At 50.4% G+C, this 27,493-nt stretch overlaps 1 protein-coding gene across 2 annotated transcripts in view; it reads right to left on the reverse strand.

Moving 5' to 3' along the window:
- Window positions 1-27,493, reverse strand: part of LOC132247763 (AF4/FMR2 family member 3-like) — a 125,279-nt gene that overhangs the window by 10,541 nt on the left and 87,245 nt on the right. For both annotated transcript variants that reach the window (XM_059720991.1, XM_059720992.1), the window contains exon 3: window positions 8,127-8,924. In XM_059720991.1, coding sequence (XP_059576974.1) covers window positions 8,127-8,924 — 798 coding nt within the window. The remainder of the gene's footprint in view (window positions 1-8,126; window positions 8,925-27,493) is intronic.

Below are 27,493 nucleotides of genomic sequence, written 5' to 3' on the forward strand. Positions count from 1 at the left end.
AAAAGCCCCCATGGCTCACCAAAAGCATATGGGAATCTCTCCTAGCTAAAAGGGAGGCATACACGCAATGGAAGGGAGGGGCCATCACCAGGGAGGACTATACTTCGGTTGCTCGGGGCTGCAGAGAGGCGGTCAGGAAGGCCGAGGCGGAGACGGAACTGGGACTAGCGACCCGGATCAAAGACAACAAGAAGTTCTTTTTTAAATACATAGGGGGCAAAAAGAAGGTACCGGGTAACATGCTAGGAAATCTGGTTGTCTCATCAAACGACAAGGCTAACCTATTTAACAATTTCTTTGCTGCCATTTTCCTGAGCAGGGACCAGATCAGACCGTCTGCCGAGACCCCCTCAGGCCATGGGGGAGGCACACCCAGGCCTAGGGTCAGTGAAGATCTAGTCAGGGAACTTCTGGAGGGACTGGACATATTTAAATCAGCTGGTCCTGACGACCTCCACCCCAGCGTGCTGAGGGAATTAGCAGAGATCATTGCAGGACCCCTGGCACGGCTTTATGAGCACTTGTAGTGCCCTGGTGTGGTGCAAGAGGACACGAAAAGGGCCAATGCAGTTCCCATTTTAAAAAAAAGGGAGGAAGGAGGACCCAGGAAACTATAGGCCAGTTAGTCTTACCTTGATCCTGGGTAAGCTTTTTGAGAGAATTATCCTGGCGCATCTCCACGGGGGGCCAGGAGGGGAGGTTTTACTTAGGGGCAACCAGCACGGGTTCACTAGAGGCAGGTCCTGTCAGACCAACCTGGTGGCCTTCTATGACCAGGTCACAAAAGCCTTAGACACAGGTATAGCAGTGGACGTAGTCTTTCTGGACTTTAGGAAGGCCTTCGACACTGTCTCTCACCCCATTCTCATTAAAAAACTAGGGGACTGTGGTGTCAACATCTACACAGTCAAATGGGTCACTAACTGGCTGGAGGGCCACACTCAGAGAGTGGTGGTGGATGGGTCATTTTCGACCTGGAGGGATGGGGGCAGTGGGGTCCCCCAAGGTTCGGTCCTCGGACACACACTGTTCAATATCTTCATCAGTGACTTGGACGAGGGGGTAAAAAGCACCCTATTCAAATTTGCTGATGACATTAAGATGGGGGGGATGTGGGCATGCTAGAAGGGAGGAATAGGCTGCAATTGGACCTGGACAGGTTACAGGGGTGGGCAGATGAAAACAGGATGGGTTTCAACACTGACAAGTGCAAGGTGCTGCACCTGGGGAGGAAGAACCAGCAGCGTACCTACAGGCTGGGGAATTCCTTTCTTGTCAGAGCAGAGGCAAAAAAGGATCTTGGAATCATTATTGATGACAAAATGAACATGGGCCGACAGTGTAGGGACACGGTCAGGAAGGCCAACCACACCTTGTAATGCATCCACAGATGCATCTCAAGCAGGTCCAAGGAGGTGAACCTCCCCCTCTATGCGGCACTGGTCAGGCTGCAGTTGGAGTACTGTGTCCAGTTCTGGGCGCTGCACTTCAGGAGAGATGTGGACAGCATTGAGAGGGTCCAGAGGAGGGCCACCCGCATGATCAGGGGGCAGCAGGGCAGGCCCTATGAGGAAAGGCTGAGGGACCTGAACCTGTTGAGCCTCCACAAGAGAAGGCTGAGGGGGGATCTTGTGGCCTGTTACAAACTAGTCAGAGGGAACCAGCAGGTATTGGGGGAGTCCCTGTTCCCCCGAGCACTCCCAGGAGTGACTAGAAATAACGGTCACAAGCTGGCAGAGGGTAGATTCAGACTGGATATCAGGATGTGCTACTTTACAGTCAGGACGGCTAGGATGTGGAACCAACTTCCAAGCGAAGTGGTGCTGGCTCCTACCCTGGGGGTCTTTAAAAGGAGGTCAGACAAACATCTCGCTGGAGTCGTTTGACCCCAGTACTTTTTCCTGCTATGGCAGGGGGTTGGATTTGATGATCTGCTCAGGTCCCTTCCAACCCAACCAACTATGAAACAATTCACGCGTTATTTGCCCATGTTAACTGTGATTAATTGACAGCCCTAGAAATAAGTCACATTAGGTTTGTGTTTATTTAGTTTTCATCATTCCTAGAGGTGCACTGAAACATCAGTCAGACACCAGATTGGCACCGATTATAAAGAAAATTGTCTATAATCAGAAATCAGCCTGATATGGCTGATAATTTGGCTGATAAATGGCCCTTACATGCATGCAGCTGCAGCACAGCATATAGGCAGCGAGGACTGCAGCCTGGAGAGCTGTGTGCAGCTAGCAGGTCTGGTGTGGTGGAAGGAAAGGGAAAGGAAGCGGCGTGGTGGGGCAGATCAAGGCCCCTGTAGTGAGGGAGGAGTGGGGCTGGGGCTGGGGCTGTGACAAGGGCTGGCCAGCCAGGGTGGGGCGGGCATGGAAGAAAACCACAGCTTATCCAGGGAGCGAGGGGGGTGGGAGGCAGCTCACACCACTGCACACCACTCACCCAGGAGCTCCTCATATGGCCACCTGTCTGGCACACGTCCAATGGCTCCCACCACTCATCCGGAAGGGCATGGGGGGGGGGGACATGTGCCCCCGGATCTGCGCAGGGCAGGGAGGGCTGAGGCTGGGACTGGGACATGTGCCCCCTGCTCTTCTTGGCAGGGCAGGGCTGGGTTCAGGGTAGGCAGTGGCAGAGGGGTTGGGGGGGCTGCAGCCACCCCAAAATTTGCTGTTGCCCCTCTACCCTGCCCATCCCAACACCACAGCCGCACACCGAGCCCAGCCCCACCCTGCTGGGAAGAGCTTGGCACAGCCCCGGCCCCAGCCCACCCCAGCCCACCCTGCCCCATGCAGATCCAGGAGCATATACTCCCCCCCCCCATGCCCTCCCAGACGAGCAACAAGAGCCACCAGATGAGCGGGCAAGCACTGGACGAGTTACTGAACAAGCTGCTCCTGGATGAGCAGTACGCAGTGGCAGGAGCTGCCCCCTCCTCCCCACACCCCCTGGATGAGCCATGGCTCCATCCTGCAGCCACCCTGCCCCAGTTGGGCAGCACTTGCCCTAGCCCCTGACCCAGTCCTATTTTCTCCTTCCTTGTCCTTCAGTCTCCTACCATTTACGTTCTCTCTCTGCCATGCCATTTTCCTTCAGGTCTCCTCAATTTCTTTCTGCATCCCACATTTCCCTGTACACCATCCCACACTTTGTCTAAGCTAGTCTGAAAAGTGTCTGGTTGCAACACTTTTGGTAATGCATTCTCCATTACATGTTTTAAGAATCTAATGTAGACACAGTAATGTATTCTTTAAAAAAAACCAGAACTACCTGGATAAAATAAAGGCCATGGAGAGAGAACTGAGACTTACTCAACCCAGGGGTTGAGCCAATATGCAGTGCAAAAAGTAGAACAGGTAGCTTCTGTGTCTGGCATGCAACAGATCAAAGAGCAGACAGGTGACACAGCAGCAGGTTGAGCAGAAAACAGAAAGCAGAGCAGCAGATTGGGCAGACTGCAGGGCAGGAAGCAAAAAGCAGAGCAATAGATTGGGCAGGGGAAGGGAAGGGAATCAGAGCGGCACTTCAGGAGGTGTAATTTGTGGCATGCCTGCCAAAGAAGTGGCGCCCCACTGACTTAGCCAGTTCAATCTATGTTGAAAACAGGCTGCCTTGTCTACACTAAACTCTGAAAACTTGTTGGCTAATATGAGTTGCTAAGATGTTCAACAATATACCTTTCATTCAGGCCTAGACAAAGTCTCCAGTGACCTTCTGCACTAAATATTTTCCCCATGCTACATAGTTCTTTGCACCAAGTCCCTCCGCCTCTTTTCTGTTTTCCATATTTCCCTGCATGCTTTCCGTCTCCCTCTTGCTCTTCTACATTCCTCCATCTTCTCACAGTTCCCTTACCATTTCCTAACAAGTTTCCCATCCTGACTTCCCTCAAAGCCTCATTTCTGGCACCTCCAGTCTTTAGGGTTCTGCATTGACCTCCCAAAGGGGTATCCTCCCAAAGGTTTCCAGTGGGTCACCCTTTGTACCCACTGGAAACAATAGGATCCTAGCTATTCTCTGCAAAGGAGATATGATGGTTATGTTGCTGAGGGAGCATCCTATGACTTCAGTGTCCTATTGACAATGACGAGAGAGAGTGGTAGGTGGTCTGAGTGGTTGACTCATTCCAGGGACTCTTGAAAACTTGGCTTAAAAGCATTTCTTTTAAAATCAAATCACTTTCCAAGGACAAGTCACTTCACTTTTGCTTGGAACTGGTGCTAAATTCACTTAGAGAAAGTAACTGTGGTTGGAAAGCCTGAAGGGACTAGATGAGACCATACAATTATTTTCATAGAGATTTGGTTTCCTAAACAATTGACAGGGCAGTCAACTGTCAAATCAGAAAAATCATATTCCCAGCCAAACACAGAATAGCTCAGACCTATAAATGGTGTAAATTGGCACAGGCTTACTGAAATCAAGAGACCTACACCAATTCCCACCCCAGATATGATCCTCTATGAGAAACATGGAAAACTTAAAGTATAATAGTCTGCTAAAACACTCCAGCAAAATCACAAAAACTTCCCCATCAGAATATTCTGTGGTTAACAACTGGTAAGCCATAAAGGGGTTGGTAAGCCATAAACAAGGCACCAGACCACACCAGGTAAGTAATGAAGGGAACACATGCCATCAAGGCACAGGGGCACCAAGAGCCCCCTTTGGGGGACTAAAATGTCTTTATACAAACGCCAGAAGTATGGGGAACAAGCAGGAGGAGCTCACACTCTTGCTTGCTAGCACCCGGTATGACCTAGTCGGACTAACCGACACATGGTGGGGTTCTACAGTGTGGGGGAAAAAGGTGGGGGGGTAGCACTCTATGTTAAGGAACAGTATATGTCTTCCACTATTAAGGTGGGGGTGGAGGAGGGGAACACCAAGGCATTGTGGGTCAGGATCCAGGCGGGGTCAGGGGAAAGGGACTTGGTTGTGGGGGGTCTACTACAGGTCTCCTCATCAGGATCAAGAGCTAGACAATGTATTCTCTGGGTAGCTAGCAGACGCCACACAGGCGAGGGAGGCGGTGGTCATGGGAGATCTAAACTACCCAGATATCTGCTGGGAGGAGCAGACAGCCAAAACAAGCTGCTCATGGAGGTCCTTACACTGTGTGCAGGATCTCCACCTAACCCAGGTGGTGTCTAGTCCCACCAGGAGTAGCACCTTGCTTGACCTAGTCTTAGCGCAACAGGGGACGATCTCGTGGGGAACATGCAAGTTCATGGTAGCCTGGGAGATAGTGACCATCACTTGGTCAAGTTCACTATCCAGCGAAGGGTGGGTAAAGTAACTAGTGGGGCTAAGCTGTTGGACTTCAGAAGGGCCATCTTTAGCAAGCTTAGAAGGCTAGTTAGTGAGGGGATGCAACTCAAGAACATACAGCATATGGGGGTCCAGGAAGCTTGGAGGCATCTCAAGGGAGTGATCCTTGGGGCTCAAAAGGAGTCTATCCCATTACGTAGGAAGGGAGGTAAGGGGGCAAAAAAGTCCCCTTGGCTGAAAAGGGAACTCCAGGAGAGTCTGGGGGTAAAGAAAGAGATGTATAGGCAACGGAAGCAGGGAGCAGCCACCAAGGAGGAATACATCTCCCTGGCGCGCTATTGCAGGGAATCAGTTAGACAGGCCAAGGCGGGGCTTGAGCTCAGGCTGGCTTCAACAATCAAGGACAATAAAAAGTCCTTCTTTAGGTATATAGCGGGCAAAAGGAAAGCTCAGAGCAACATAGGGCCCCTGCAGGACAAATCAGGACAGCTGGTGGTTGACGCGGGGAAAAAAAAAGCAGAGCTCTTCAATGAGTTCTTCGCTTCAGTATTTCTATGTACTGACCAAGCCAATTCCCCCACCTCGATCATTGACAGATGTCCACATGGCACCAGTCTGCCTACGGTTAGTTCTGAATTAGTTAAGGAGCTCCTGGAGCAGCTGGATGGGTACAAGGCCAATGTGGTGCCCATATTCAAGAAAGGGAGAAGGGATGAGCCGGGTAACTTTAGACCAGTCAGTCTTACCTCTATTCCTGGGAAAATGCTAGATAAAATAATCAAAGAACACATTTGTGCAGGCCCAGCAGGGAAAATGATGCTGAGGGGAAACCAGCACGGGTTTGTCACGGGTAGATCCTGCCTGACAAACCTTGTAGCCTTCTTTGACCAGGTCACACGCTGCCTGGACGCAGGAGCCGAGGCTGATGTCATCTTCCTGGACTTTAGGAAGGCCTTTGACACAGTTTCGCACCTTATCCTCATTGGGAAGCTAGCAGACTGTGGAGTGGACACCTACACGGTCAGGTGGGTGGCCAACTGGCTTAGGGACTGCACCCAGAGAGTAGTAGTGGATGGTTCCTTCTCGGCCTGGAGGGAGGTGGGCAGTGGGGTCCCGCAGGGTTCGGTCCTCGGACAGATATGATTTAATATCTTCATCAGCAATTTGGACAAGGGCGTGGAGAGCACTCTCTCCAAGTTCACTGATAATACCAAGTTATGGGGCAAAGTTAGTACACCGGAGGCCAGGGAGCAGGTTCAGGCTGACCTGCACAGGTTGGATCAATGGGCAGAGAGAAATAGGATGCAATTTAATAAAGAAAAAAGTAAGGTACTCTACCTGGGAAGGAGGAACCCCCAGCACACCTACAGGTTAGGGAGTGTCCTTCTCAGCAGCTCAGAGGCAAAGAAGGATCTTGGAGTCATAACTGACTCCAAGATGAACATGAGCCGGCAGTGTAACGAGGCCATCAACAAGGCCAAATCGCACCTTGTCGTGCATTAGCAGGTGCATGACTAATAGAACAAAGGAGGTGATGCTCCCCCTCTATACGGCACTGGTCAGGCTGCAGTTTGAGTACTGTGTCCAGTTTTGGGCACCGCACTTCAAGAGGGATGCAGAGAATCTGGAGAGGGTCCAGAGGAGGGCCACTCGCATGATTAGTGGCCTTTGTGATAGACCCTATGGGGGGAGGTTGAGTGAGCTGAATCTCTTCAGGCTTCACAAGAGATGGCTGAGGGCAGATCTTGTGGCCGCCTATAAATTTATTAGGGGAGGTCAACGAGGAATAGGGGAAGCGCTGTTTACTAAGGTGCCCCAGGGAGTGACTAGGAATAACAGGTGTAAACTAGTTGAGAGTGGATTTAGATTAGATATCAGGAAGAAATTTTTCATAGTGAGGGTGGCCAGGATCTGGAATGGGCTTCCAAGAGAGGTGGTGCTATCACCTAGCTTGAAGGTCTTCAAGAGGAGGCTGGATAGTCACCTGGCTGGGGTCATCTGACCTCGGTCCTCTTTCCTGCCAGGGGCAGGGGGTCGGACATGATGATCCGTTGTGGTCCCTTCCGACTCTACAATCTATGAATCTATGACTGCTTTGATTAGTTTCCAGCACAAAGAGGCATCTTTAAAGATATACAGCAGATACCGGAAATGTTGCCTGGAAGCTTTTTTTTTTTACTGAGACATGTATGTTTTAACCTTTTTTGGTTTTCCATTAGATGGTGCTTCTTGAGGAAAATACATTGCATATTTTTCTCTTAATCTCTTTAGAAATCACTTTGCAATGGAAACAATCACTATAAAAGCCACTGATGTGAAAAGCTAGTCCCATTATTAGACTCTTGTCTCTGTGATATAAGAGATATTGATTATACAAGTTATTTACATCTTGAAGCTGTTCTGACATCATTGAAAAGAACAGAACTACTCTAGACCATCAGCAGTCACTCTGACCAAAGGGAGAAAAACAACCAAATATGGCAAGACTATAAGTAATATTGCAGGCTCTTGAACACAAAATAAATGTTGTATCCCACTAGATTTTGTCCAGCTGCAAGACTTGGATATCAAGGAAAAATCCTGCTGATTAACATATTTAATGTATGCTAACAGAAGTTTTGCTACTGTAAGGTAACTGCAGCCCTGAAGACAGCCAGGGTTTTATTTCCAACATATTTTTTTTTTATCTAAAATACAAAGCTACTATTTTCAGCATATTATATCTCAATGTAAAAATTGAAAAAAAACCCAAAAAACTTTTAAACAAAACAAATGTACTTCTTAAAAAGATGTAATTTGCAAAAAGCAGTCACCAGCTTATTATGAAATAGCTAAAAAGCACTTACCTCTTCTTGCTTGGGAATGCTAAATTTTGTAATCTTAGACTTGGTTCTAGTTGAGTCAGGTTTATTAGAAGGAACTCCCCTATATGATGTACAGTGCTTGTTAGTTTCTGCAGATAATTTTAGCTTTGGGGATTCATCAGGAGCCTGATCTTGTCCATCCATTGGCCTTACATAAGCTGTTGGTTTCTGCTGCACTATAGTGGGCTTTGAAGCAAGTGAAGGAGGAAAGTTTTGAACACAATGCCCAGTGGTATGTTTTGTTGGCCTTTCTTGAGCCTGAGGTCCAACTTCTGCATTGCAACTTATTTTTGACTGCTGTTGCACTCTGCTGACACTGTCTCCAAGTGTGGATCTTAAAGTACCTGGTTGTGTAGCATTGGAGGCAGAGGATGTTGGACTTGATGCATAGTGTTTTAGCTTTTCTAGACTGGATTTTTGGTTAGTCATTTTGAAGTCACTGTTGTGTGATTCAAGTAATCTGTGGCCATGCTTGCTTGTCCTCTGCTGGCCATCAGAAGCATTTTGCCCAACTTTTTGCCAACCCATTGTGGTGCTCTTGTTCTGTCCACATAATGCTGCTGGTATGGAGGATGAACTGCTGATGGAAGGCTGGGACTGTGGTCTTGAGTCTGTAATGAAATGTTCATCTGCTTTAGCTACAGATGCCTGTGGGATCCCTGGTTTTGGAACCCCAACAAGGTGGCTCTGGTTGGATCGATCAGTCAGTAAATCTTTCATTTCATCATAGTTGCCTAATGTATTCTGGATGCGATTTGAGAGCTCATCCCCCTTGTTAGTCTGCAAAACAAAAACATGAAATATTCTGTAACAATTAAATCAAGATAAAACAATACATGCTACTGCTTCAGTAAGGATTTCTGCTGCACTGTCTCATTCAGCAACACAGTTGAGGGATGAAATCGAAAATCTGTATCGTCTCCAAAGACACTTGTCAACATCTTAAATCTACCCTGAACTGGAAAAGCTATAAAGGGCCTTAGAGTATATAAAAAAGAAATCTATCACTGGTATTGCACTATAGTTAAAATATATTACCTGGAAACTAGAAAATGTATTATTGCAACTACACAGAATAGTATGGATTAAATCTGACCATGATAAACTTCCCATGTAGCCCACTGTAAACTTCTCTTTCAAGGAAGGCTGAAGGAAAAAATACACCATTCTTAATTTCCTCCTGTACATTATCAATACACAACTGTACACTGCAGCACAGGAAGGCCATGCATAGCTGGACTAAGGACTGAATTCATCAGTCTAAGCCAGGGGTGTCCAACCTTTTTGAATGTGGGTGTCCAACCTTTTTGAATGTGGAGCCATATTCAAACACCTCACAGGATGCGGTATCACATCAGGAAGTGATGTCATGTGATCTTTGACACCCATGAAGTTGCAGGAAGTGACAATGAAACAGGCCTAACCAGTTCAAAACTCTCCCTCTATAGCATCCACCTCTGCCACTGTTCGAGACAGGATACTGAGCTGGATGGACCATTGGGCTGACCAAGCATGGCACTTTTTATGCTCTTATGTTCTTTGGCTGAGCTTCCAAACTACGGCTGAGATTTGCAAAAAGGGGTAGATAGGCATGTTACAAAGTTGTCATAAAAGATTTGGAGCCCTCTAAATCCCATTCATTTTAATGGAAGTTGCCTTTTGACTCAGCTTTGAAGATCTCAGCCCAAGGTGCCAACCAAATAAGTCAAAATATATTTTGCATTTCTATGCAGCGCATCTATGTGGGGCTCTCCAAGCATTTTACAAACATTAAATGAACCTCAGGACATCTCACCACCACATTTCTTCTGAAAAGCAGGGGACATATTGGGAACATCTCTCACTGTCTGTGTGTGATCTGCTTCTACTGTCCTTGGACTACCCTAGAAGGGCCCTCACTGCCTCATTTCCAGTTCAGAGCAGGTAAAAGTATAAGTGGGTAGGAAGGACTTATTTTTTGGCAGCAGGTTTGAGTGGCTTGAAGCTAGTGAAGATGTACCCACAATTAGTCACTGACCAGAGTGGGAACACAGTTGTCCTCACTTATTAACATAGCTCTAAGGCCCTGCATGGTCTCTGCCTACATGTTATTCTCATGTCCTCTTGCTTTCCTAAATCTCATGAGAGTAGAGGATTCCCATCATGCCTATTGGACTGCCGTCACTGGATAGCTGTCCTGGTTCTAAGGTTGTGCTTCTGACTCTTTCGTGTCCTCTTTTACGGTGCACACTTAGAACTCCGGCTTTTCTTTCCCGCCCATTTTGCTAAATTGTGATTATTCCCATGGGGCATGAATTTAGTTCAGTGGCTATGATTCTGCTCTCTCATATAGAGGCAATGACTCTCATAAAGTATGGCATATTTTAGTAGGATACAAACATTTTGAAAGCCACACAGAAAGCAATAAGCAGTTTTTACTCACATGAGCTTACCAGGTATCAACCACCTGCTACTTGGGTTCCTGGCAGGTACAGACACAAGTTTATTAGCACATTGTTCCAGAGTGAGTCTCTGTGCCATAGGCTATGTCACATCTCAGATCTAAGGAACCTGACCCCTCCCCAGCCATAGGCTTGTCAAGTTATACCAATCTGCTGGCAGGTGCAGACCCAGCCAGGCTCCTCCCATCCCCAGAAGCATGTGGGAAGCCAGCTTCAGCTGCATGTTGCTTTTCCTGGCTGGTGCTGACCCGGCTGGGTCCGTCCCATCCAGGGCAGCATGCGGCTGAAGCCGGCTTCTCACGAGCTACTGGGCATGGGGAGCACCTGGCGCCGGCCAGCAGAAGCAGCGGTGGAGCCGTGTGCTGCTCACAACTGACCGGTGTATGCAGGGGACAAATGCAGCTGAGCCCCTACTGCTCCGGCTGGGCTCATCCTGTCCCAAGCAGCACATGGCTCCGCCGCCACTTCTGCTGGCTGGTGCAGACCTGGCCGGGCTCCTCCTATCCCCAGCAGCTTGTGGGAAGCCGGCTTCAGCTGCATGCCACTTTTCCCGGCCGGTCCTGACCCGGGTGGGTCCGTCCCATCCAGAGCAGCATGCAGCTGAAGCCAGCTTCCCACAAGCTGCTGTGGATGGGAGAAGCCTGGCCGGGTCTGCACCAGCCAGCAGAAGCGGCAGTGGAGCCATGTGCCGCTCGGGATGGGACGAGCCCGGCCGGAGTGGCAGGGGTTCAGCTGCATTTTCCCCCTACCTGCACCAGTCAGTCCCGAGTGGCACATGGCTCCGTCACTGCTTCTGCTGGCCAGTGCCAACCTGGCCAGGCTCCTCCCATCCCCAGCAGCATGTGGGAATCTGGCTTCAGTTGCATGCTGGTCTGGATGGGACAGACCCGCCCAGATTGACACCAGCCAGCAGAGGCGGTGGCGGAGCAGCGTGCCACTTGGGACTGACCAGCGCAGGTAGGGGGAAAGTGCAGCCGAGCCCCTGCTGCTCCGGCCGGGCTCGTCCTGTCCTGAGAGGCACAAAGCTACTCCTCTTCCCACACGCACCACGTCAGCAATGTCAAGCTGACGCAGTGTGTGTGGGAACCTTGTCCCTTCCCCAGCCCTTCAGCAGCCATTAGAAATCTGCTGAGGGCCTGGGGGAGGGACAAGGGGTGGGAACAAAAGTAAACAGAGTTTACTTTAATTTCCTGTTGCAGCACTGCGGGCCGCAGAAAACAGCTTGGCAGGCCACATGGCGGCCCGTGGGTTGTATGTTGGACAAGCCTGGTCTAAGCCTATTGCATTCTCTCAGTTGCCTCTGGTATTGACAAGACATCTAAAGACAGTGAGCTAATGAGACAAGGGAAAAATTACTTGTCTGTTATTCTGAATCTCTGAAAATATCATTTGATATAATTCTCACCCCTGGCTCTCAGTTCTTAGCAAAAAAAGTGGGGCAAAAAAAGCAAAGTAGAGCTTCCAAGTTCTCAAAATTGTTAGGTCCCTGATGGGAGTAAAATTGAGACAAAAACAGAAGTTTCCCTTTCTTCCCTCTGACTGTAGGCACTGCCTTTAAAAACTCAGCCATTTATGTCCCAACTAAGGAGGCAAAACTCCCCCACCCAAAATAATCAATAAAATGATTGAAAACTATTGTGTCAAAAAGTTAATGGTAAACAAGTGTATACACTTTAACATTACCTGAACAGAAAGTTATTCCAAAATCCCTCAGAGAAGCAGGTAAATGAAGGAAAACCCCATCTGACTGCTATCTTTAGAGCAACAAAATTTTAAGTCAGTAATTTTCTCCTTTCTATTCACAACACATGAAATCTTGATAGCAAAACTCCCATTGATTTCAATAGGGTCAAGATTTTATTTCAGCATCCTAACTTCTGAAGGTTAAGTAGCTCTGGGGTTTTCTAAAAAAGAAAAGAAAGGTAAATACAACTGCAATAGATAGCAGCAATGAGGCCAATACCAACCATGGAGAGGAAGGTAGGTATTGTGTGTTTAAGTTTTCAAACAGAACTGGCCTGCTCAGAAGTCACACCGCCCACTGGAGCAGTGTGCTCAAACTCCAGCAAGAGGCACGCCTGCACCAGGAGGCCGAAAAGCCGCTGGGCATCATCTGAGCTGGTCCCGGCAAGCCGGTTGTGGTGGCTCTTGAGGACAGCCATCTTGTCTGACTCATTAGAAACTTGGCAGGCAGATGGCGCCCTGCTTGGCTGCTCAGTACAGGTAGGAGCGCACGTAGGTGGTCTCCGAGAAACTCCTGCCCAGTGCCCACAGCAGTGGCTTGAGAGCAAAAAAGAGTGGCCGCGGGCAGAGTCACAGTCGAGGAAGGAGTGAAAGAGGCTCTCCTCAACGCCCCTGGGGCAGAAGGGGCAGGCTGTCGAGGTCAAAGTGGGATGCAAACATGCCAGTGGCTAGGATGCTGTGCAGTAACCACCACTGCAGGTCACCAGTCTTCTTAGCAATTGGTGGCTTATACAATGTGTTCCAAGCTGGGTGGGCCAGCAGGGAATCTGGTGGCCCCAGGCAGCATCACCATGGTGTATCGGGGTGGCCCGCCAGCACCTGGGAATGGTGGACATGAACTACCCAGGCATATAGGCTTCTACACAGCAGAAAAACAAAGGGGTAAACTGTGTCACTGTCAGGAGGCACAGGGAGCGTCAGTAGGATGTCAGGCCCACCAGCCAGCTTGCTGGCCATGGCCAGGGTGACTGGCAGCATGGGAAATGCCTCACCTCGGGGCATCTGCGGCGCAGGGGACCTGGTGTGCCTGGAGATGGTCATCCAGGGTGGTTGCTGCCTCCAGATGGGAGGGCAGCCTGGATGTCATGCATCAGATGGCCCACGCTGCAGATGGAGCGCTTGCCTAGCTGGGTGGTCAGGGCGAGAGCCAGGCCGACCAAGTGGGGTCAAGGAGATGGCTCAGCCGGAGGACACGCATCTGGATGAGGGCAGCTGTGAGACTGGCAGAGGCCAGGCTCAGCATGAGTGCCTCAGGGCTGGGTTGTGCACCAGGGGCTCCCTCAGCAGCTGTGGGAACTGCAGGTGGTGGGCTTGGGGCTGGAGACAGAAGGTGGCCTCCCAGGCTCATACTATGCCACGGTAGAAAGCTGGAGGCACTGCCCAGTTCAGGAGCATGAGGTCCAGCAAGAAGAGCTCCTGGTCGAAGCTGAAGGCCCCCACCCTCTGCAGGAACCAGCACGCCAAGTGTTGCCAAGGTAGGCACTCCTCACCGTAGAGGAGTCACTGAAGGTTTTGCAGACTGAAGGTGGCCACCTTGCTCGTGAGGTCGACTAGGCTCTGGCCCCACTCAGTGACAGGTAGGTAAAGGGCAGCTCATGAGAACCAGGGGCACCCATCCCAGAAAAAAAATCTACCAGGAAGTGCTAGAACCTCTCGAATAGTTCCTGTGGTGGGTCGAGTATGGCACACCAGTGCCACAGGGTCACTACCACCAGGTTGTTTGCAATGAGGACACATCCACTGCAGGAGAGGCTGGGTAGGCGCCAGTGCCACCATTGTAGGCGGGCCTCCACCCCTTCCTCAAGGCCATCCCAATTGCATGCCATGAAGGTTGGTGGCCTCAGGAACATTCCCAGGACCTTGAGGCCTTTGTGGCACTAGCTGAGGCCCCTTGTCAAATCCAGGAGAGTCGTGCTGATCTACACACCAAGCAGCAGAGTATCACTTTTGGCCCAGCTAATATGGGCCAAGGCAGCACATTCATAGGCTCTCTGACAGTCTGTAAGGGCCCACACATCTTCCTGGGTGTTAAGGAAGATGATCACATTGTCCGCATACACCGAGAGCTGGAGCGGAGGGCCAATGGCAAGGCCACACCACTCGGGTGATGCTGCAGCGCATGCAGCAGGCATAGAGCATGCCCGACAGGGGGTAGCCCTGACGGATGACCCTGTGCACGGGGAATAGGGTGCAGAGCACGCTGTTCACCTTGAGCAGGCTGGAGGTGTCTTGGTACAAGACCTGGAGGGCCCCGGTGAAGAGGGGTCCAAAGCCAAAGGCCTCCAGGGTCTGGAAGAGGTAGGCATGACCCACCTGATTGAAGGCCTTCTCCTGATCCAGAGAGATGAGGCTGATGTCTAGGCTGAAGACTTCACTGGCTGTAAGTAGGTCGCGCAGCAGGAACAGGTTGTCTTGGACAGTCTTTCCCAGCATGCAGTAGCTCTGCTGAGGCCAAGTGATGGAGGCCATGACGGTGCAGAGGCGGGTCGCCAGCAGTTTGGCCAGAATCTTGTAGTCTGCACACAGCAGGAAGACCAGCCACCAATTCTTAATGTACCCAAGGTCTCCCTTCTTGGGCAGCAGCGTGAGCACTGCTTGGTGGCAGCTTATTGATAGGAACTTGTCAGCAAGACTCTCCTGGAAAACGCTCAGGAGGCAGGGGCTGATGAAAGGCCAGAAGGTCTTGTAGAACTCAGCAGGTAATCTGTAGAGGCCTGGGGCTTTGCCAGAGGCGAGGCCAGCCATGGCGGCTGCCAGCTCCTCCAATGACAATTCCTACTCAAGCTCGCTGGCCTCCAGGGCAGAGACGTGGCAGGCCCTCGTGCAGTTCCCGCATGGCCTCGGGGCAGCACAACTCAGCTGCAAACAGGTCATGATAGAAGGCGAAGGTGTGCTCATGTACTTCACTCAGGTCCATAATTACCCAGCCCTCAGGGGTCTTGAGGTAATTTAAGACTTTGCTTGCTGCCCACCGCTGCTCCACATTGAAGAAGCAGCGGGTTAGGGTATAGGTTTCCGCCAGCTTTTCGCAGCGGGCGTGGATCCCCACTTCATGACTTGCTGGAGAGTGTGACCTGTGAAGGCATTTCCTGCGGAACCGGAGGCTCTTGTGCAGGACTGCATCACTGCCGGCAGCCAGCAGGGCGGTCTTGAGCTCTGCCACATCTTCCTCCAGCTCCGGATACAGCAGTGCAGTTCATTTGTAGCCATCTGGGTGTACTGATGGCAAAAAGCCCAAATCTGTACTTTGTCCATGTTCCACCATAGCTTCCAGAAGGAGTAGCTCAGTCTCGCAGCCTCCCAGCCCCAGCAAAAGTGGGCGAAGCAGTCCCAGAAGTAGGAGTCTTGAAGCAGGCTGATGTTGAAGCACCAATAGGGTGCCCACGTACAGGATCTCCCCGACAGGATCAGTTCACAGCAGGCCAGGCCATGATCTGACAGGCCTGACGCAACGATGAGGCCGCTGCACAGGAGTGGCAGATGGTGCCTGGTGACAAAGGCAGTCAAGGCGGGCCATGGTGAGACCACTGGCACTCATCCTGGCCCAGGTGTACTAGCGTGCGTCAGGATGCAGGGCTCACCAGATGTCAATGAGGCCTGCAGTCTTGAAGTCAGACTGCAGCTTGTGGGCTAAGGTGAGGTAAGGTGAGGCTCAGGTTCCGTGTGGTCAAGCGAGGTGTCAGTTGCGCACTGAAAGTCACCACCTATGAGCAGGTCATCATCCTCACTAGCGTCATGCAGGAGGGCAGCCAAGGTCTCGAAGAAAGCAACCCTCTCCTGGCCATCAGTGGGTGTGTAGATGTTGACGAGTAGCAGGTAGTGTTGCGCTAGGGTGATGTGGACAGTCAGCAGGCAGCTGAGGATGACCTCCCGTGCCACCGCTGTATCATGCTGTAGTTGTGGCGATAGAAGAGTTGTGACCCTGGCACTAAGGTTGGTGCCAAGGCTCAGGAACAAGTGGCCTTGCCAGGCAGCATGCCAAGCCATCTGGTTGAGCCTATTGGAATGTCTCCTGGAGTAAGGCAATGGTCAGCCACTTCTGGTGCAGGAGCTCCAGGACAGCCTCCCGTTTCACCGGATCTTGACAGCTGTTGATGTTAAAAGTGCCAATGGTCGTGGCTGCCACAGGTGTGGGTATAGAAGAGAAAGAGCGAGGTAAGGTGTAGGTGGAAGAGAGAGAACCCAAGAATAGAGCAAAATAGCAGAGACAGATCAGGGAAGGCCCCATCATGCCCTACTCTACTCCAGAGACTCCCCCCACAGGCCCCACTCATCTCCCACCCACTGTGCGAGCTTCTCCAGACGGTAAGCCATCTGCTGAGTACCTAGATCTTGTTGCATAAGTTTGGTCACAGCTCTGGCACCCTTGACAAAGAATTTAGGATCTGTGCACCACTGGGTGATGCACCCCACTACATTTTCTGTCCTTTGGTCTGCTTCAAAAAGGCCAGGAGACCCCCATGTTGGGGCCGACTCAGAGGTGGATCTGCCTACATGGGCTGGACATTTCCGACAGAAGCACAGTGAGGCTGCACCCCAGGTGGGAGCTCACCCACAAACACAGTGTCTACACCCTCAATGTCTAGACACATCAGCCTCCTCTCATCATCCAGGTCGAAGACTGGCTCCAGGAGAGCGATCCCCACCTTCTTGGGGGGAGAGACGTCATCCTGCTTTTGAGGTCACTTGCAACAGTCAGAAAGCTGGATCTCCATCTCACTAGCTTCCTCATCCAGTTTGGTAGGATGGGACGCGACCAAGAGGTCAGCAAACTCCTCTGCCGCCCCCTGGGCCGGGCCTCCAGAAGAGAGGCATTCTGAATCACTTATACTGCCACCCAACTCTGGAAGCTGGGAGACAAGTGAGGGGTTAGAGACCCCCGCTGTTGCCTCCCCCACCTCCAAGCTATCCCCATCCGCAGTCACATGCAACCGACTTGACAGCTGCGCCAGCTGAGGAGGGCCCCGGCAGGGATGGAGTGTCCCGAGAGGCCCCCTTCACCTTCCTCTTTGTTCTTCTTCTTCTTAGTGGCAGGACCACCCTTTGTAGGGGTTGAGCCAGACTGGTCCCAGCCTGCCTCCCCAGGGCCAACCACCTCAGACAAGGTCATGGTGGAGAGCAGCTGGGAGGAGGTCCAAGCCCCATCATCTGACAGGGGCTTGGCATCAGAGTCACTGGCCACCCTAGCCGCCTCAGCCAGGGAGGTCGGGGCAGGCAGGGGGCAAGTGGAGGCATAAGCCCCTCCATCTGGTGGGGCCACTGCACTGGCAGGGGGTGGTCACTGTAGGTGGAATGGGCAGGGGAGAGGGATAGGGAGTAGTCCCAGCCCCTCTGCTGGATGGTGCTCTCATGCTGGAGACCCCAGCACCCTCAGATGGAACAGGGGTGAAAGGAGGCCTGGAAGAGCTCCCAGCCTCAATGGGTGGGACCTGCATCCCAGAAGTGGGTTCGCCATCTGTTGGCACTGCTGCAGTCGCCAGATGTCCCAGCTGCTTTCCCCCATGGGCACTGAGCTGTTAGGCGGGAAGAGCTACCATACTGGAAGCACATGGTCTCACCCCAAGGAAAAATAAATCACAAACCTCTACCTGTCGAGTGTGAGGTTCAAGGAGTGAGGCAGAGACCAAGGGCCCTCCCTAAGGAGCATGAAAACTGGCCTTTGAAAAGACAGGACACGCTTTAGCTTCGGGTCCTTGCTTCCGATCATCAGTCAGCGAAAGGGACTCGTAGGAACCCCATAGTGCTCGAGTCCCTTGGCCAGCTCCTGGTCGGACACATGCAGGGGCATGTTGGAAATCACCACCCTCACTGCCTAGCTATCTAGAGGCGTGACAAAGATAGTCTATGCCCATGATGTTCAGGCCCTCCACATACACCCTGTTGACCAGGGTGGAAGTGCTCAGGTAAATCACTGGGACTGTGTTAACAAGACCTGGGTAACGTATGTTACACTGTCCCAGGAGACCAGCTAGGACACCTATGCAGACCTTGACCCTGACATAGGGAGGGGTGTGAACCCTCAAGCCATGGTTAAGGGGGAGGTCTTGAAAGGCATCCTCATGCCAGCCACTGGATGTAGGAGTGGCCATTCCTGCTAGGAGAGGATTAATTTCAAAAGCTAAAGCTAAGGGAACAAAAAAAAAAAAGTTGTATATATTAACTACAGAGATAAGTGTTTGGGAATGCAGCCATAAAAAACTGAAAGGGAGAAGGGAATGTGTGCTCAGAGGGGGCAGGGGAAAGGGGTGGAGTGGAAAAAAATGGGGGAGGCTTATGTGGGTTACGAATAACACAAAACAGAAAAAAAAGAAAAAAAAAGGGCAGGGATTAAGGGGACCCCTCAAAAGGCAAGATGAAGAAAAAGATAACTCCCTGAACAAGCAAGCAAGCAAAAAAAAGAAACAGTAAAAAAAGCTGTTAAATAGCAACTCACAGACAAAGAAACTGGAAGTAGAGGAGGAGGGGACAGAGCGGAGAAAAGAAAAAACACTGTGAAAGTGCAAGAAAAAAAAAAATCAGAAAGGGAGATAAACAAAAGGAACAGACCTTTAGACAGGTGGAAGTCAGAAAAGAAAAGAGATAGGAAGCCAGGGAGTCTTACGCTCAGGATCGCCCCCCACAGCTCCAAGCAAGCCTGGTCTGAAGCGTCCAAAGCGGAAGAAAGGAAGATTTTCTAATATTTGGTAGTGCTCCAGTTAAAAAACTTTCTGAAGTAGGCACTGGGGCATCACCAAGGAAGGACAAGGTGGGATGGAAAGAGCGGTGAGGCTCATCACAATAAAAATTTGCTACCACTTCCAAGAGCAGTCTTAACTGAGTTTGAAACATGACCTTGTGAAACTTGGAAAAGATGGATCAGTCACTAGAGCCTGAAACTCTCTCTCTCTCTACAAGCAAAAATTATTGTTCCAAGGACAATGATCTTCTATGTAAAGAAATGTGAAACATGAATTCATAGTTATTGAGTAGCTTAAAAGGAGTTTTCATTAGCTTTACCAGAATCATATTAATAATCCCCTTTGATAAAGAGGGGTTTGTCAATGACATTTTAAAAAAGCAGAAATCCCCACATAACTCTGAAGATAAGGGATGGCAGAAACAACAGGCTGGATGTTCTTTGACAGAGTTAGGGTTTAAATTCAACCCAGAGGTAATAAAGGGGTCCACATATGAGCCCCCTACGTTCACCAGTTATACGGGTTTCAAGAAATTCATAGGACTCAAGTTACTAGTTCAGACAAACCATAAACCAGGGGTAGGCACAATACGGCCTGTGAGCCAGAGACTTTGTCCAGTCTGCAGTTGGTCCCTCGGTCTTGCCTGCCCTGGTGCCATCTGGTCAGTGGTGCATTCTGCAGGCACGCAGAGGAGCTGGGGTGGCTCCGTGGCTGGACTGCATTTCTAGGCAACCCAGGAGGGGACAGCTCCTCCTGGCTGCTGCTGCCGCTGACCCCAGCCCCATGGTACTGGCAGGGACCCGTGCACACAGCCCCGGCCTGGGCCTGGGTCACCCTGTGCCTGCTCCAGACCCTCCCCAACTGGAATAGACTAGTTCTGGACCAACCAGTACTTGTGCACACAGCCCTGACCCCAGCCAGCCCCGCACCCACTCTGGACTGCCTGCCCATGATGAGCACCAGCAGCTGAGGTGGCAGCCGGGCAGAAGCTGCTGGGCACAGGGGGAAAAGTGGCCACTTCGCCCTTGTTGCTGCTGGACCCTTCTTGCTGCAGCTGCCTGTAGCCCACACCTGGACTGATCTGTGGCTCCTCTCTCCCACCATCAGCGGGGCAGTGGTGGCAGTGGAGAGTTGCTGCAGAGCAGCCTGAAGTAAGTCTGGACCAGGTGTGGGGCAAACTGGGGCTGGGGCTGTCCAGTCACCTGCTGCTGGGCACTGTGGTTGGGAGGGTGGCTGATCGGCCCGCAACAGTTCCCCAGAACTGCCTATGTGGCCAATAGGCCCAAATAATTTCCCACCCTTGCCATAAACTATAGATCTCTCACCTTTCCAGGCAGAAGCAAGTTGTCCAGGAGGAAGTTTTTGGCTGGTATGAAAGGAGTGCTCCAGCTCCAAGTCATGCTCTGAGGCCATTTTCCCAGCATCGTGGAATTATAGGGGTCCACTGATAAAGATTTTTGTACCTGATACTGACAGCCTATTATTAACCAGCCACATTGGCCGATACCAATCCAATAGCTGATTTACAGGAATGCAGCCTGGCAGTATGGAGAGCAGCATCCTGCTGGTAAGTCTGTGTGGGGGAAAAGGGCATGGGGGGGTAGGGATCAAAGCCCCCAGGGTGAAGGAGGGAATGGGGTAGGGGCAGGTCCTGCCCAGCCAAGGTGATGAATGCAACCCTGGGATGGGGCATTGGGTGGAACTGCAGCAGGCTTGTCCAGGGGGCATTGGGGGATGGGGAGGGAGGTGGCTCCCCACCACTGCATGCAGCCTTGGGGGAGGCATGGGGGGGCATGTGTCCCCAAAAATTTGTGCACAGGGTGAGGGTGGGCCACCTGCTGCAGGCTTGGAGCCAGGGCCAGTGACAGTCTCTGTCTGGGGGGGGCTGGACCAGGGCTGCACTCAGGGTGGGCAGGGGTAGGCCAGGCTGCATTCCTGACCATGTGCATGCTGCAGCTGCGCACTTGGCATTTATCAGTCACATTATCAACCAAAAAAAGCCAATTGTCAATAATGGTAATTTTCCTGTTATTGATACCAATCCAGTATGCTACTGATATATCAGTGCACCTCTATGGAATTAGGTTTATTTGGCCAGGATGGGTGTGTCCCCATGAGCGGGAACATGTGTTCCCTAGGGACAACTACCAGTGGCACATATTTCAAAAAACTTGTAGGACCCACATGCTGCTGCTAGTTATCCCTGGGGAATGCCCCACATGCGCCTTTTGCTGTTGCAGCAGACATGCCTGATGAGGCTCACAGGATCACCAAAATTCTCACTCAAGTAAACATTTACAAGGTCTTGGCTAGCAGATGTACTAAGAGAAAGGTATAGAGAAAGCTCCTTCCCTACCAGAACTTTTCTGTTTCTCCAGGGATTACTTCACTGATATAGTATTTGGTCTTGAGCTAGTGAAGGAATTCACCTCTGGTGTCCCTCACAGGTGAAAGTCTATCCACTGCTCCTCGATGCAGTAAAACCTTTGTGACTGATCCATCATAGATTGATTTAGTCTGCCTGTGATTATTGCCTACTTCTCTACTAGAAACATAGTGATGATCAGTGGTGACATGTAGCGGGTTCATACGGATGCATTTGCACCCCCTGAGATTGATCATGCACCCCCTGGAAGCACCAGCCACGAAACTGGAAGTGCTGGAGGAAGTGCACTTCCAGTTTTGCTGCTGGTGGTTCCGGGCTTGGCAATCGGTCGCTGGGGGACCCCCCCCCTCCCAGCCCCAGTCAGCAATCTGGTGACCCCCCAGACTTGGGAGGCACCAGTCGCCCATGGTGATGATGGATATCTAAGTAGGATAAAGCCACATACACAGGTCTTTTCCAAATACAAGAGAAGCAGCTTAGTACCTTAGTGCTTAAAGTAATAATGTTATTATTTTAATGTCCAATTATCTTCCTGAACATGGGCCAACTTTTGCAATTCCAGTCCTTACATCTTATGTGACTATCTTCATCTTTCTGTCTGAACATTTACATGCCACAGTTCTTCCTAGGAAGACCAAACTTTCTCAACTTATTGAATATCCCTCTATAGACTCCCTATCGATTTTTTTTTTTTTTTTTTTTAAAAACACATACTGCAGTTTGGATCATAAGCAATTAGATGTCCATGTCTAGCTGTAGATTGCCTTTGGACTGCCAGTGAGACAAAGTAATCAGGATGTTGGCTCTTCCATGAACTCATTGTTAAAGCCTCTACATCTCATGTATTTATTGAGACCTGAGAGTCCACTAAAAGCACCTTGTATGAAGATATGCCTCAGGAAATGCAGTCTTTAGATCTTACAGTCATAGTGTGGTCCAAGCCATTGGTTGCTAGCTTTTGTTTATCCTTTGTCAGACTAGTGATTGTCAAGATGGGAAGATTTTGAGTTCAGCTACGTCACAGAGTGCTCCCAAGTATTCTATTAGCAACTGCAATTTGGAATAATTTACAGTTTACAAGAAACTCTGGTGATACAGACAGATCTTAAATGTTGCTGTCCATATCTAACTGATCTTCAAGCAAGTAAACACACAGTTTCAATTCTGGGCAAGTAGGTAAAGCATTTTATGGAAGAGAAAAATCTGTATCTATCATATGATAGGCTTCTGCTCACTGGGAAGTATGCAGATGTTCAAACATCTGCAGGATCTATTGTACAGCCAACCATCCACTCCTAAAAGAAGCTTGATGGCTTCTAGAATGACCATGCTAAATTTTTCCTTCATTGTGTTGAAAAGACAGACTATTCTGTCCAGGAAGTAAACTCCTTTTCCCTTTTACCCATGGACAAAAGCTCCCCCCTCCCACTGTTTTTTGGGGGCCTGCAAAATCTATTCCTCATAAAACAGTCTGAGATGATTCTTGAATTGTGATGAGGTACGGAACAGTTTCACTGTGAAGGGTCTTTCTAAAAGTCTGATCAGAATATAGATATCCAGAGGACAAAAGACCAAACAATGTCAGACTTCCAGTCTGCCTTTGACAAGGCCAGCTACAACTTGCTGAAAGGCAAGTCTGAGGGTCACTGGCTTCTTCTGGGGTTATTAAAGCCAAGAGTGCTTGGCATAGGAGTACTGAGCATACTTGAAGCTTGTATTCAGTGTTAAAATTAGGTATATTCATTGTCTTGCAGAGGGTTCTGCGGATTGAGACAGGAGCTTGAGGAAACATAGAGGGTTGTAATTTTAACTTGTCCAGTTAGACTTCTACTCCCACACCTGTAGAAAACTGGAGCAACAGGTCTACATTCTTGTGCACTACCTTCACAAGTGCCTTTTGCTTGTACAACAGAAGAGACTAGAGTAGAAACTTCCTTCTGAGAGTTCAGCATGATATGCGACTAAAAGCCTGGTAAACAACAGGCATTGTAAACATGACATTCAGAGTCCCTATGGTCAAATGGTCCTTTTCAGACCTAAGATGACTGGTCTTCCCTCTATGGTTTTCATGACCTCAGGCCTAAGGCATGCTTGCCAACCTAAGACAATTACTTTTTTTACCGACAATATGCAAACCATTTTACTGATAACCAGCTTTTACATTGACATGTTTTGCATAATATAAATTTAACCCTTCTTCCAGGCTAGGGGTTGGGTTCAAACCATAGTAAAAATGTATTTGTCATTAAAAACAATTGCAGATTATCAGTAAACTGGGTGGGGTGGGGTTGGCAACTGCAGCAATGGTTTTATATTCTCCTGCCCCCACTCCAAACAGCCCCTACTCACCCCCACACCCTGATACCCCATCTTCACACAGCACCAGCACAACCACATGACTTCAGTGGGGAAGGAGATATGGAAACTCCTGTGAGCCACAAAGCCCTAAAAGCCCACTTGGACACCATGTGGTGCTGCTGTGCTCTGTCTGTACTTCAACACTGTGATAAGCTACGTAGAGCTGACTGGAGCTCTGGTTGTTGTGTGTTTTTACAGATGTCTCAATTTTTTATGGCTTTTAGAGACAAGTGCTTTTAGCCTGTTTATTAATGAAGTGTCTATAAATTTATGGACAGATGGCAACCCTGGCCTGAGAGCAAGAGAGACAGCTAGAGGTGTCTTTAGGGAGAATTTTTTTCCCCCTCAACTGCCTTCCTGACAAAACGAGCTGGTCTAAAACAGAGTAGAAGGCCTTTAGCCGGTAATTACTCAGCAGCTGCACTTAAACATTAATGGTAAACATCTTCAGAGTTGTTAGCCTAATGTTTTCCCACAGTGATAATATATGTGGCATTGGAATTCTCTAGCTTTCTGAACCCCAGATACATTCATAAGTCTCTACTCATCGGCTCCCTCCCACAAGTGGCTAGATTTGTCTAGAGATGGTTGGTGGGAAGTAGCCTGAAGAATAAGCATCTCAGAAGGCATAAACAAGGACTGCATGCAGGTCCATGGTATGACAACTATATGGCAGAAGGATCTGGTGTCTCAGACAAAGCTTAGCTTCTGAGAAAGCTGGTTCCTGACGCATGAATACTAACACCATTACAAAATCATTTAAACTGTTCTGAGAGCTGCAACACATCTGACACAGAAAAGCACATGCTGCCTGGAAGTTGACATAGAAGACTTTGTGTTAACCTCATAGGGTGCATCAACATGAGTCTTCATGTGCATCTTGCAGCATCTCAAAGCCCCGAGACACTGCAAGAGCATGTGCGGGAACAAAAATGTTCCCCACACTGCAAATTTCTAGTGTGGGGACAAAATTAGACCCCTGGATATCCAGGAGACAAAAAAAACCTAGGGGAAAAAAAGCAGGGCAGGGCCTAATCCTGGACCATGCCCCGAGGCAACTGAAGGCTTGGTCCTCCACAGAGACATTCTGGTAGCCAGCCAGAGCATCTCTCTGGCTGGCCCTCAGCATGGTGCTGAAGCACACTGCCTGTCCATGCAGGGCAGGCAGCGTGCTAGCTGCAGGAACCTGGACCTGAGCTCCTGCTGGTAGGTAGGGGGAGTGGAGGCTGGAGGAGGGGCAAGAGGACCATGGAGGGACCCCCACTGACCCCACCTACTCCCCCAGCCCCCAGATCACCGCCCTGCCTGGCCCCATCCCCTGCCTGCTCCCCTAGCCCCCCCGATTGCTGCCCTGCCTGGCCCCATCCCCCACCTACCCCCTCCGATCACTGCCCCACCCATACCCACCAGCAGTAGTAGCTGCTGTCAGGCTCACTGGGGCCACATGGCAGAGCCCCCCAGGCAGCACAGGGCCTAGGTGACAGCCACAGCAGCCTCAGCTGCCTGACAGTGAGCAGAGCTGTGCGGCATCCTGCCAACCCCGGCTGCACCACTGTGATGGGGCAGTGGCAGTGCGGGTGCCAGGGGCCAGACCCCACTGCTGCGTGCTGCACGGGGGGCTCTGCCATGAGGCCCCAGTGACCCAGCTGGCAACTGCTACTGCCAGTGAGTGTGGGGCATTTTTTATTTCTTTTTGAGACTGCTGGGGCCAGGTGGGGAGGGTATCAAGGGCACGATTGGGGAGCCCTCTGCTGCCCCCTGTTGCATGGGACAGCTCTGCCAGGAGGCCCCAGAGTCCCCACAGCCCCTGCTACTGCCGATGAGTGTGAGGCTTTTTAATTTTTTAAAATTTTTTTTTAAGTGCCAGGAGGCTGGGGCAGGGAGGCAGCCATCAGAGGGACTCAGGGTGCAAGCAGGGGATGGAGCCAGGCGGGGCAGCCATTGGGAGGCCTGGGGAAGCGAGCAGGGGGTGGGGCAGCAAGCCAGGGTTGGGGCTGGGTGGGGCAGCCATTGGGGGGGGCTGCAGGAGCTGGCGGGGGATGGGGCCAGGTAAGGCAGCAATCTGGGGGAGCAAGCAGGGGTAGGGCATGTGGGCCCTGCAGGGGGTGGTAGCCCCTGCAGGGGCCATGTGGCTCCTGTAGGGGTGTGCAGCAGCCCCTGTGGAAGGAGGGGGGGTGGGGGGCAGCATGACATATAGGCATTTAGAATTCATTTTATTATGATGATACAGGTAGGCTTCCAAATTGCTTTAACACTGTAGATATATCAATAAAACATTGCCCAACTGATTGCTGTCTCAGTTTCTCTATTTCTGTCTCTCTCATTTTATTTATTTATTTTTTTTAATATATATATATATATATATATATATATATATATATATATATATATATATATATATATAAAGTGGTCTTTTGTTTTAATTGTGGAGGAACGTGAATTTCGGGGTATTTTTGAGAGTGACTTTGGGATTTTTTTTTTATTTTTTAAAATCAGGGATTTTTCAGTTTTCAAACAGGGAACACCAGAATTCCTGCCAGGGAGGCAAGTGGCAGGACCCAGGCAGAGGAGCCTGCTCAGAGCTGGCACCTTGGACCCAGCTGGAGGTGGCTGACCTCCTGGCCAATTGGGGCTAGGAAATCATGCTTTGACAGTTCAAAGCAGGCCCCCCATACTGCGAACATCTTCCGGGCGACAGCTGCCCAGGTGGCCAGGCAGAAGGCACACATAGCAGTACTGCCACACAAAGGCCAACTCAGCAGCCACAGCCCACTAGCAGCTGTCCCAGAGGGGCAGATGCCTCTACTGGCTGTGGAGTCCCCATCCGGGTCTGGCAGGTACGCAGCTTTGGGACCACATGCTGTTGCATAGCTAGGCAGCAGCCCCCACTGCCAGACTGCTGCACTGGGTAAAGGGTGTAGGGAACTCTCAGGGCTGCTTCAGCAGTCCAGCTAGCATAAGGGGTAGCGTTCCCATGTACGAATTGGCTGGGCCCCAGAAGCTCCTGAGAGCAAGCAGCCCTGAGCTACTTGAGAGGGCAGGTTTTTGTACCGCTGGGGCCAGGACAAGGCAGTTTTTTTATATTGCTGGGGCCAGGACAGGTGCTGGCTCCAGGCTCTACCTCTCCGTGGCTGCAGATCTAGGAGAAGCTAGGCAGGGTTATTTTGCCCCAAGTGGTACAATTTGCCCCACACCAAAGCGCATGTCCGGGCAAAAAGCTCCGGCTCAAATTTGCACTGCTTCTATTTGAGCTGCTGCAAGCACACATGCTTGCATGTGTGGACGCGTCTACACAGGGCTAAGAATGATTTGGACTGAAAACGTAGATATTCAGCATCACTATTTCTAAACCCTGGGGCTACTTGAGGTCTCATAACAAAGCTTCATCATTATCAAGCATGGGACACATGAGTATCTCACAACACTTCTGCCTCCACCTCTTCCTTGGATGTACCGCTGCTACGGATGAATTGGACCCGAGTTTAGTTTGGTTTGGTTTGGTGACCAAACTATTTGGCCTACCAGGGGAACGCATCTTTGCGTTAGGCCCATCCAGACCATATCCAAACACACAATGGTCCTAGGTAACCCAGTTTTCCCTCACGGCTTTGCCCCTCAAAATGTTCTAGGCTGGCTTGACAAAGGACCTATGGGAGTCGCTCTGCAGTGCCTTGAGGAAGACTTGAAGATGTCTCCCCTATTTTTTAAGTGGCTAAGATAATATCTGCAGCAAATCTAAAATCT

Source organism: Alligator mississippiensis, chromosome 1 (genome assembly GCF_030867095.1).
Source record: "Alligator mississippiensis isolate rAllMis1 chromosome 1, rAllMis1, whole genome shotgun sequence".
NCBI lineage: Eukaryota > Metazoa > Chordata > Crocodylia > Alligatoridae > Alligator > Alligator mississippiensis.